The 11,593-nt window shown below is 47.5% G+C and overlaps 1 protein-coding gene across 2 annotated transcripts; it reads left to right on the plus strand.

The window, feature by feature from the left end:
• The first annotated feature begins 870 nt into the window (after positions 1 to 870).
• Positions 871 to 5,673, plus strand: Sc5d (sterol-C5-desaturase). 2 transcript variants are annotated; one of them, XM_013009820.1, is made up of 5 exons: positions 871 to 974; positions 2,179 to 2,396; positions 3,037 to 3,169; positions 4,227 to 4,327; positions 5,091 to 5,673. In XM_013009820.1, the coding sequence occupies exons 2-5, from the start codon at positions 2,187 to 2,189 to the stop codon at positions 5,544 to 5,546; spliced, it is 900 nt and encodes a 299-aa protein (XP_012865274.1). In that variant the 5' UTR covers positions 871 to 974; positions 2,179 to 2,186; the 3' UTR covers positions 5,547 to 5,673. The 2 variants fall into 2 exon arrangements, with proteins under 2 accessions (XP_012865274.1, XP_012865275.1); XM_013009821.1 differs by having other exon boundaries at positions 890 to 933.
• The last annotated feature ends 5,920 nt before the right edge of the window (positions 5,674 to 11,593 follow it).

The following is an 11,593-nucleotide window of genomic DNA, read 5'->3' on the forward strand; positions in this document are numbered from 1 at the left end:
AGAGACCAGGTGCGCCACCGGCAGCTGGATTTAAGACTGAAACGGAGGCCATCACTGCTTATCCAGTGGGCACCACCAGACCCTCCCAGGATTCCCTGTCCCCTCCACTTAGGCGGATTAAGCCCCAGTCATCCTGGACACCACCCTTGGTCCTCTCGCTGGGCCTGAGGCTGCCCCATGGCTGAGGACTGCATCTGCTCCCAGCCTCTACCTGTGCTCAGCCCGGAATCAGCTCCCAGTCAGCTCCTCACGTCTCCTGCTTCGCATGATGGCTCCTGTTTCTAATGCGTGGTCCTTAGCGAGGCCCCCTCCCCACTGTCTGCAAGAGAAAGTCCCTAACGATGCTGCTTTCCACCTCATAACGTGTTCTGTGAGTTGTTTTCGGTATATAAGATGACGGGCGTATGTTAGTACCTAGTGTTGAGCCCAAGTATTTGCTCCTGACACAGTAAGAGAAAAACATTTGTAACTCATACCATATGCAAAGAGCTAACCTCCCTATCAGTGGTGAGCTCTTCTGGACAGGCATCTTGGCAGACATCTATAGTCTCAGTTACTCAAAAGGCTGAGCCTACTGAGACCAGTCTGGGCAATGTAGTGTGTCAGATTCATAGAGAAGAGGAGGGAAAAGAATGAGCTTCTAGAAGACTCCTCATTATAAGGTTAGTGTAAGTCAGGTGCGCGCCAGGAAGTCCTCTCCTGTCTGTTAAATGGGGACCTGTGTGATGCTCCGTAGGTGGTGGTGAGGGGCCATGGTGACCTTTGGGGGGCTTCAGAGTAACACGCCTGCAGAGAGCCCTGGGTAGCATGTGCCACAGCGGAACTTCAGTCCCCAGTCCCCCGTGGGTCCGCCACAACCTCACAGTCTTCGTTCTTGGTGGTTTTGTTTCAGGTCTGCGCTCGAACTCCTTTGGTGACTCATCCTGCCTGCAGGTAACCAGGCTGCTCGTCCAGTGCGGGGGTGCACGTTGCAGGTACTGGCTGGGGCTGATTTGTTTTCTTGCTGTTGTGTCACCTGGGATGTAACCGCATGTGAAAATGTCCCGCGTGGTTCAGGGCTGCCTGGCGGACAGCTGGGATGCCCGGCTGGAGTGCGGCGCTGGGCGTAGGAAGGGCTGGGGCGTGGCTCTGAGGCGCCACCGGGGCGGACGGTGTGGGAACCACCACTGCCCGTGACAGCTCACTGCAGTTCCACCAAGAGCCAATGGGAAACAGGGAGATATCCCCTGGGACAGAAAGTGAAACTTCTAACCATATGTAAATGGCCGCATCTGTAAACAGATGCCAGGAATCGCTGTGTTGATCGTGAAGAACGGCCACTGAAGTGAGCCTTTGCATGAAGAAGGACAGAGAAACGGAGAGGCTGGGCCATAAATCCTTATGGGGATCTTAAGGACAGAAACAGGTGGCAAGTTACCTTAAGAACTAGTGGTCCTGGGTCCCAGGCACCCCAGATTTGAAGCCCACCCTCTGGGAGATGGGATTTCTTTCATGGTGATGAAAATGTTCTGAAATGAGAACTCTGACAATATGCCAAAGTGCACTAATGAGTCATCTGCTTTTAAATGGAGAGCTCATGTCAGGTGATTTTTATCTTGGTGCTACTGCTTCTTTTTTAAAGAAGAGTGTTATCTGTTCAGAGATGGGAGGGTCTCCAAGGTAGACATTAATGAAGTGAAAGGGAGAAAGGGAGCCAGCTCCTTTCCAGGGGCCATCTGAGTTCACACCTGGATGTTCTTCACCTTTTCAGGCTTATCTGAAGGCCTGAAAGCTCATGTGGCCAGGCAGTTTCCAGTTTTGCTCCGAAATTCGAGTCCCATATGGGAGATGTTTCAGAATACTAAGTATGTTTTTCTCGGTAGTTGGCGCAGTGAAGGGTGAGCAGACAGGCCATCAATGATGGATCCTGGGTCAGCTCTATAAACTGGCCATGTGTCTTTGATCCGTATTACAACAGGATGGTGGGTCTCGAGCATCTAGGAGTGTCTGGTGGCTGCAGACATGTCCTCCGTTAGGGGTCAGGGGTTTGAAGCCAGGGCCTCTTCCCCCTTCTGGACAAGTGCTCTACCACGGGGGCCACGCCTCCCCTCTCCACCTCCCCCCACCCGCCCCGCCCCATCCATCATTTATACAAAACTGTAGGTGTGCTCATAATTGCCGCCCGGGTTTGCCATCTAGGGGCTGAGATGGACCTTGTTCTCGGGGTTGCGGACTACCACTTTTTTACGCCGTACGTCTACCCAGCCTCCTGGCCAGAGGACAGCATCCTCCGGCAGACCATCAGTCTCCTGATTGTAACAAATCTTGGCGCTTATGCGCTCTACTTTTTCTTTGCCACACTGAGCTACTATTTTGTGTTTGATCACTCATTAATGAAACATCCGCAGTTTTTAAAGGTAAGAGTCTTTCCTATTCTGACTGCTGTTAGAGTCAAAAATAATAATATAATGCTTGTGAGCTTTTCAAATTAAAGTAGTTATAGGATACCATTAAGTAGTTTCAAAACCCAGTCCTCAACAAAGGTTAGATACTTTTCTCATAGTGATCAATGGATAATAAATGCACTAGTCTGTGTAATTATTGGTATACTGTTCAACTTTCACAAATGGAAATATGTTTTTACTTTGTGTATTTTTCTTTGACACACTATTCAAATTCTGTCATGTTTGAGTCTGACTATAATCAGGCCAGCATTTAGCTGTCTCTGTTTGTCAGTTTCTCCAAGGACTGAAGTTAGAAGAAAGTAAATAGGTCCATTATGAAAGAAATAATATCCCAAAATAGAGGTTTAGACTGCAGATTTCGTGAGGAGAAAAGGTTTCAGAATTTAAGATAATTCCTGTATTTGCTCTGCACAAAAGGAATGTTTTTTTCTTCTCCTACTCCATTCTCATTTAAATGTAACAGAAAAATGTGTTACAGTTTTTGTAGAGCAGGTTTAGAAGGGGGTCCTTAATAAGACAGAGAGATTAAGGATGCTACCCTCATCTGTCTGAGCCGTTTTGGTGACTCTGGTCTTGGGGACCTCATTTTCAGAATCAGGTGTCGCGGGAGATTAAGTACACCATGTGGGCCCTGCCCTGGATGAGCCTCCCCACGGTCTCCCTGTTCCTGCTGGAGATCAGAGGGTTCAGCAAGCTCTATGACCACCTGGGGGAGCCCCCGCACGGTAAGGAGGAGCCGCATCTGATTCCCTCCGGTAATTCCCCACGTCGCTCTGCAAGTAGCTGGCAGATCTGAGACCTTTATCTTTCATTTTTGGCAGCAGTGGGATTTGAACTCAGGACCTTGTACTCCTTGCTTTTCAAAGAGGGTCCTGAACTTGTTGCTTAGGCCAGTCTCAGGCCGCCATCCTCCCATCTCTGCCTCCCGGGTGGCAGGGATTCTAGGCAGGGAACCGTCACACCCACTTGCTTTTGAGGTGGAGTCTGGCTTGTTTTCTGTCCCGGCTTCCTGAGTAGTTGGGATTACTGGCGTGAGCCACTGTGTCTGAGCCGTTAGCCCAGCCTATAGGCACCAAAACCCACTGTCAGAGCAAGAGGTTGATTGTTTGGGAACAAAAGTTAAATGCTAAGGTGATACTTGGACTATAGAGTAAAAGAGGAAGTTGTGGTTTGGGGAACAGTATGATTAGGGTACAGAGGAGGCTCCCGACTCTGGGGTGGTGTTACTCAGTGAAGTATAGGAAGTATTAGGATCCAAAGGAGTAAAGGCTAATCTTAAACCATTTGGTGCAAAGTAGGGAGATAAAGCCATCTTGGGGCCAGCCTTTTCTGTCTCATACGTATCATTACATTCTAAGAAACAAGCTCTCTTTAGCATGTATGATTTTCATGTTCTTGTATATAAGTTCAGAAAGAAACCAGCACCGGGCACTGCTAGCTCACACCTGTCATCCTAGCTACTTAGGAGGCTGAGGTCTGAGGATCGCGTTTCAAAGCCCGCCCGGACAGGAAAGTTCAAGAGACTTTTATCTTTATTAACCTACTCAGAAAAAGCCAGAGGGACAGTACCCAGGCCCTGAGTTCAAGCCCCAAGACCAGCAAAAAAAAAAAAAAAAAGAACCTTTCCATTCTTAATACGAGAAAGAAGTACAGATGACCAGATTCCAGAACATGGTTTGTAATGGGTGGAAGGGTCCAGAACAGTGGATGACCCCAGGTACCCACCTGTATGTAAAAAGTGAACACACACCTTGACTCTCCTCTGTCCCTGTGCCCTCCCAGGCTGGGTGGAGCTGGCTGGTAGCGTGGTATCCTTCCTCTTCTTCACGGACATGCTGATCTACTTCATCCACCGCGGCCTGCACCATAGACTGCTGTACAAGGTAGCGTCCTTTCTCTAGCTCCACCGATTTCCTCTCATGTAGCTCATCCTCACGGGGCATCCTCATCCTGGGGGCAAGTTCGCGCTCTTCTTTGTGGGTCCCGAGGGGCTGTTCTTAAAATGGTCATTTCAGCTCAAATACCCAAGAGCAGATGGGTGGGTCACTAAAATGTACATGCACACAACGGAAGTTTATACATCTGCTAGAAAGAATAAGATGATGTCACTTGCAGGGACCTAGAACAAACCATGCTAGGTGAGGTAGGCCAAGCTCAGAGAGACACGTGGCCCATGCTTTCTCTCCTACGTGGCATAACCCCTCTGAACACGTAAGATGCTACCTGGTGAAATGAGCCCAGGAACTGGAAACGTGGGCTTTTCTGTTATTGTCGGTGGTGTTCATGTTTAGTTTTTTTGTCTTTTCACCCCTTTTAGGAGGAGTAAAGGGGCGTAGGAAGGGAGGGGGTGGGTGAACAAATGTGGACATGATATTCAGTCGATGCTACATGGGAAGTGACCTATGTAACTTACGGGCAGGGGCGGGAGGGTGGAAGCAGGGGACCGCAGAGGAGAGGGTCTGCAACACCTGAATAATGACAATAAAATTATATTTAAAAAAATGACTATTTGGGGGTAAAGAAGGAAGCCTCGTCTGAAGTGACCGCCGGTGTCAGAAGGATTTTCCAGGTAGGTTGTTTGTAGGATGCGAAGGTGAACGGGCAGGGCGGGGGAGAGTAATGGTGCTGCATTCCTTTCTTTCCCAGAACATACACAAACCTCACCACATTTGGAAGGTGCCCACTCCGTTTGCAAGCCACGCCTTCCACCCTGTGGATGGCTTTGTCCAGAGCCTGCCTTACCACATCTATCCCTTCGTCTTCCCGCTGCACAAGGTGGTTTACCTGACTCTGTACGTCCTGGTCAATATCTGGACAATCTCCATTCACGATGGGGATTTTCGTGTGCCCCGGGCCTTGAAGCCATTCATTAACGGCTCGGCGCATCACACCGACCACCACCTGTTCTTTGACTATAACTATGGACAGTACTTCACCCTGTGGGATAGGATCGGGGGCTCGTTCAAAAATCCATCTGCTTTCGAGGGGTCGGGACCGCTCAATTATGTGAAGAAGATGGCAGAAGAGAAGTGCAACGGCTCCGTGGAGAGCAACTGTGAGCGTGACGGCGGGCGCCAGGGAGCGTCTTCCAAGGCTGACTAGACTATGGCCGGGTTTTCATAAAGATCTTTAACAAGGGAAAGTAATCTGCACACAGCCCCGTAAAATCAGCATTAAAAATCAGCCTGGTGTGTACTGCTGGTGAAGCGGCCGCATGGAAGATGCCATGCACCGGTCCAGGGATGCGGTGTCAGGGTCTGGACGCGCTCCTTTTGTCTCACAGTGCTCCTGTCCACTCAGAGAGATCCACTGAGCTGAACATACTGATGCTAAGCACCAAGGAATAGCCAAGCAATACCGATAATGTAAAGATGGTGGCTTGCTTGCCAAGTGACTCATTCTTCAATGTTGGCTCATAATATAGGGCTTTGTTTAAATGGGGGAAAAAATCTGCTCCATCAGCTGCATGGCAGTGATGGACTAAATAGCAAGAAGAATAAGATTACCATCTTCCTGTACACACACACACACACACACACACACACACACACACACACACACACACACACACACACACACACACACACACACACACACCCCTTATTCTCTGGGGACATTATTCCCAATGAATACTAATGAATAAATACATTGGAATCTGTAAAAGGTATCAGTTCAACCGTTTGATATTTGATATTGATAGTTATCATTTAAAAAGAATTATTTAAGAAATATAAAAATGTGACTCTGAATGTGCCTAGATAGGGAAGCGTGATGTGCAGATATATTTTACATGACTTATTTTAAATTAAATTGTTTGGACTGCACTTTTAAAATAGTTCCAAATGACAAACCTGATGGATGTTTTCTTTATCATGAAGGAAATAATTGCCAGATATTTAGGTCTCTGAATATTTGTTTTGAAATCTCACTCAAAAGAGAGTTAGCCCCAATGCCTCCACAAAATGATTTAATGAATACTTATTGAAGAACTGTGGTGAGTTGTGCTATAAGTATATTGGGAAGAAATATGGAGCATAAATGTAATCTGTTCGCTGTTTATAAAAATCAATAAAAGGTGATCATGACTACTGTTAAAATCTACAAGTCAAATGTATGAGTTACTCTTTATTCAGACTTGCATGAACTCATGTGCGCGATTAAGACTTGAATGTCCCCAATTCTTGGTGTCTAGAGGAGAAGGAAAAGGGGGTGTAAGTGTTTGATGAGCTCAAAGTGTTTTTAAGTGGACCATGCACTAGTTTATCTTAGTGTTTTTTGATTCCACAATTCCAGTGTGAATGCGAAATGTTTCTTCTGGGTTTTGGTTCTTGTTTTGCTAATAGAGATGAAAGGATGTAATTTACACACACAGAGAGAAAATCCCTCAGAAGTGTTATTCAGTGTCAAAGATTGTTACCAGCCTTCTTTCCTCTTGCCCTTCTTAAATTCTGGTCTTTATTACATGTTACGTAATACATTATTCCATAAGTCTGGCCATATCATGTTACCCTGTTCTAACAACTTCCTATTATCCATTCCACCACACCCTCCTGTTGGGAATTCAAAGAATATTCATGGGTGTGAGGAGCAAGTCACAGACTCCCCCACCCCCAACTTTCAGACCTCTTAGAGGACAGCAGGGGAAATCAATGCACATTTTACACTGTTTTGTGGAAGTGTGTAGAACACATTTACCGGGAGCCTTCACCTTCCTCTCCGTCCTGGATTCCCAGTGCCTAGTCTCCTCTGCTCCTCAGATTTTTTTTTCCCTCCCCTCCCAGCTTCTAGAAGTCAGGTAGATTTGAGAGGGAACTGTGAGCTCTTGCTGGGTGAAATTTGAGTTGCAGTGTACAGTGCGAGACAGGTTGTTTCTAGAGAGATGGTGTCTGGAGACAACTCAAGAGGTCCGAGGTCATCACATGGAAGAACCGGCTTGAGGGCCCCTCGGTCTGGCCGTCTCCTCCAGAATTCATGAGCTGCAGCGTCATCGCGGATGGCGTGGTGGTGGACGTGAGGGGTCACGCTCTCACGGAAGGCAGCCAGGACCTTGTAAAACAAGCACACACGAGTCCCTCATTGCTTTGGCGTCTCTGTTCCCTTTACCTCGAGGACACAGCATTTGTCTTCTGGGGAAGCTGCAGCAGTGAGTCCCTGTTGAGGACAGAGCCAGAGATCAGGTCCTCACCAGCCTCCAGGACTGCTGGACGGAAATTGCTGTTTGTAAAGGGCCTGCTCTCAGTCACTTTCTTTTTAAGCTGGAAGACATGACAAGTGGAAAGAACTTTTCTGCCTGCCTAACTTCTCTTGACTGGAAGTCTTAACTCTCGTCCTTCCTGCCTTCTGGCCTCTTCCCTCAGCAGGTGCACCTTATTAATTCCAGGCCACAGATGGCTTGGGGGAGACCTTATCTGAATGGTCATTGCACTAAACCACGGGTTCTTACAGAATTCCCAAGATACTTGAGGTTTCGTAGTTTGAATGAGATCATGGAAATGTTACCTCTGTCAATACATGTTCCATGAACCACTACTAGGTGCCAAACACTACACCACATGCCAGTGTGTGGCCTGATCTCTTGGACCCACACACTTGCTTTTCTTCAGTTCATAAGCCTCTATTGAATGTCTTGGGTGGGCTGGAGGGCCCAAAGGAGATGGGGAAAGAAAGCTCCCTCCCTCGCGGTGTAGATGTGTTCCTCCCCCTGCTCTTTCCATCCTGAGCCAGGAGGAGGGGGACGTCCAGGCATCCTGTGGGGAGCAGAGCTCTGCCAGGTTGAGCAAGGCCTTGTGCACACAGTGCACTATGAGGAGTCAAGCTCCCGAACTTGTGTTTTACCCAAGAAAACCAGGAAGGACTCCTGGGGTGCGGCTTGCAGAAGGTGACACCTGAAAGAAGAGGAAGGACAGGCTGCTGGCTCCTAGCAGGAGTTCAGGGTGGGTCTTTGGATGTCTGAGACAGGACACCGAGGCTTCTGGGACCTCAGCTGAGTAGGAGCTGGAACGTTTCAGAAATGGAGGGCAGAAGGCCGAAGGTGAGAAATACAGGGAGCCAGAATGGCCGAGGTGGGTTCAGGCTCTGTGGGGAACAGCCGAGGAAAGGCTTGGAACGCACAGATGAGTTCTGATCATGTCTGAGGACCACACTGCAGTGAGGACAAGCAGGGAATCTTCAGCCCTCTGGCTTGGTAGTGATCAGACCATATGGGTGCTGGCAGTTCATGTCTCTAATCTCAGCTACTCAGGAAGCTGGCATCTGAGGATCACAGTTGAGGGTGACCCCGGACTGAAAAGTACATGAGACTTAGCTCCAAGTAACCACCAAAGAGCCGAAGCAAAGCTGAGCCTCAAGTAGTAGAGTGTCAGCCTTGAGCCAAAAAAAAAGAGCTCAGGGACAGCATCCAGGCACTAAGTTCAAGCCCCTCTACCAGCTAACAGCTGATGTTAGCCTGGCTAGTGTGTAGGCGTGGGCAGCTGACTTACCTTCCCAGGTCTCTGTCCATAGTCCTCAAAGGAGGATTCAGCTCTCTTGTCTCATGAACTTCTCTGAGAGATGAATGAATGGACTACTGTGCATTGGCCTGTTAGAGTTGCAACTGCTTTGGAAGATCAGAGCAAAAGCAAATGCAGATTTTTGAAGAATGTTCTGTATAAGGAAGGACTCTACAACTGCACTCTTCTCAGCCCATGTTTGCTCCTTCGTTTTGTTTTGGTTTTGGTTATTTTTCCTGGCTCACGCTGAGCAGTTTCTAGAATTCACCTTTAGGTGGTGTACTTCTTTCTCATTTTGTAGCCAGAAAAGCAAGAGCAGAGTCCACATTTCCTGTCTAGACAGATGATGTGCATGGGATCATACAGTCTTCAGACTGGAAGGATCTGGGAAGGTCATCTCTTATCTAGAACATTGTGCTCCTCAACCAACCCCCTCTGTGTTCCTTTTAGCAGAGTTTAAAGCCCCACTCCTTCCATAGGTGTCTATATTTGATTAAAGCTCAAAAATGGCCACCAGAGCACAAAGCATCAAAGTCCAAATAAGATCTATATGTACATCAACACCCAGGCCTTTCCCACCAGGTGCGCAAACACCTGGAGTCTTAGGTATCCTGGCAGCGTGGAAAAGGTTTACCTTGGTGCTCATGAATCTGAGGCTGAGATTTCCCTGTATTCTAAGTCCATACACAGCAAGAATCACCCAGCAGACAGCTTTCCAAGTGGCAAGGAAGTCACCAGGGCAAGAATTAGAAAAACATGGCGTCTTTAGTAATCCCAGCACTCAAAGAGGCAGGAAGAGCCCGAGTCGGAAGCCAGCTTGGATTACTCAGTGAGTTCAAGGCCAGCGTGGGCCACAACATGAGAGCTTGCTCAAAAACCAAAACAGACAACAAATGAAAGATTCCCAAAGCTCTACAACCCCAGCAGGAGCTACTCCTTACTCCTTCCGTTTTCCGACGGGATGCACAAGGCAAGAGTTTTTTCAATCATACTATCAGCTACTCTTTTTTTTTTTTTTTTGGGTCCGGTCGTGGGGCCTGAACTCTGGGCCTGGGTGCTGTCCTTCAGCTCTTCAGCTCAAGGCTAGCGCTCTACCACTTGAGCCACAGTGCCACTTCCAAGGCTTTTTTCTTTTTGCTTATGTGGTGCTGAGGAATCGAACCTAGGGCCTTGAGCATGCAAAGCATGCCACCTTCCCAGCCCACTATCAGCTACTCTTGAAAGTGTCCCTATGGAGTTAAATGTTTGCATGTACCTTGGTTTTTCCCTTAGAAATTGTCACTTTGTGTGTGTGTGTGTATGTGTGTGAAAGTGTGGTGCTAGGGATGGAATCCAAGGCCTGTCACAAACGACCACTGAGCGAGCTCCCGGTTTCTTATTTGTTGTCTTCCTTTGGAAAGACCTAAGGTCCAACAGTTAATGACGCCATATTTAGCAGTGTAGTAAATTTCTTTAGATGTTGAAAGTGTTTTCACAATCAAATATTAACCATGATATTTACAGCAGGTTTCACAACGTATTGCACATCTCCCAGCTGATCTAAAGATAAAAATATCTAGGAGCTATTTGAGTCAGACGTTAGACACCTTTTCAGTTGAGCTCATAAAACAGCAGAATTGCAACTCAGCTGTCTTTGGGTAATACAGCCTCCTCTGTGATTGCATGAAATCATCTCATTGTTATGAACGAGCAGATTGGTTTAGAAGCAGAAGTTAATTAACAAATGGGAGAAGACCTTGGTCTGCCTTCCTAAAGGCAAAGACTGTCAAGCACGAATGTTCAGAGGAGTGTTCTTGTCTGTTAGGTAAATTCATTTATTCAACAAATAATTCTGATTACTTAGTACTCATCAGGCATTGAACTAGGAAGTAGAATAAAGCAGTAAACAGTATCCCAAACAGTAGGGCTTAGATGTAGTGGTAGAGTGCTTGCCTAGTAATGTGCTAAGTTCTGAGTTCAATTCTTAGCACCAAAACAAAAATAGACAAAGACAATTCAAAAACTCACAGCCAGTGTTTTGTCAGGAAATGTACACATGCACAGGTGCTATGTGAGGTAAGTCGGTGGATCCTGACACAGCCTGAGGAAAATGCCTCCGAAAGGACGGCATGCTGGGTGGGACAGGCTGAAGGGCCAGCAGGGAAGGTTCTGGATAAAAAAGAATCAGATGAAGGACAGTTTTGAGTTGAGAGAGCATGAGCCATCCAAGATGAGAAGGACAGCCCAGCATGGCTGGGAGGTGGAAGTCTAGGAGACAGGGAAGAGATGGAGGCTGGAGACCAGGTGAGGCTAGATTTGAGAGGCCTCTGATGGCCCTGGAAAGAGCTCGGTTTTATCCTAAAGCAGATGGGATTCAGTGGTGTGATCAGACTTGATATATCTGGTGTGTGCGTGCACTTGTATGCGTGGTGGTGGGATGGGGGCCTGGGAGCTAGCAGATAGCTTTGAACAAAGGCCATGAGGAGATGCCTCCTAATAGTGTGTGCTAAGTGAGGACTGGCCAATGACAGAACCTTCCAGAATCTGTTAAGACCAAGTAGAAGAAGACGAAGAAAAGAAACACCAAGCAAGAGAAGGGAGAGCATTCTAGAAAAGGAAGATCTGGAAAGGGAAGGGGGAGACTCTTTCGTAAGTAACCAGACATCTCCAAATGTGGAGACG

Source organism: Dipodomys ordii, unplaced genomic scaffold (assembly GCF_000151885.1).
Source record: "Dipodomys ordii isolate 6190 unplaced genomic scaffold, Dord_2.0 Scaffold10, whole genome shotgun sequence".
Classification (NCBI taxonomy): Eukaryota; Metazoa; Chordata; class Mammalia; order Rodentia; family Heteromyidae; genus Dipodomys; species Dipodomys ordii.

What these genes read in the sequence shown, in the direction of transcription:
- Sc5d (XM_013009820.1), top strand. Translation starts at nt 2,187, where the DNA reads ATGGACCTTGTTCTCGGGGTTGCGGACTACCACTTTTTTACGCCGTAC. An exon ending in AACATCCGCAGTTTTTAAAG is followed by an intron (nt 2,397 to 3,036) that starts GTAAGAGTCTTT and finishes CCTCATTTTCAG; the next exon opens with AATCAGGTGTCGCGGGAGAT. An exon ending in CCTGGGGGAGCCCCCGCACG is followed by an intron (nt 3,170 to 4,226) that starts GTAAGGAGGAGC and finishes GTGCCCTCCCAG; the next exon opens with GCTGGGTGGAGCTGGCTGGT.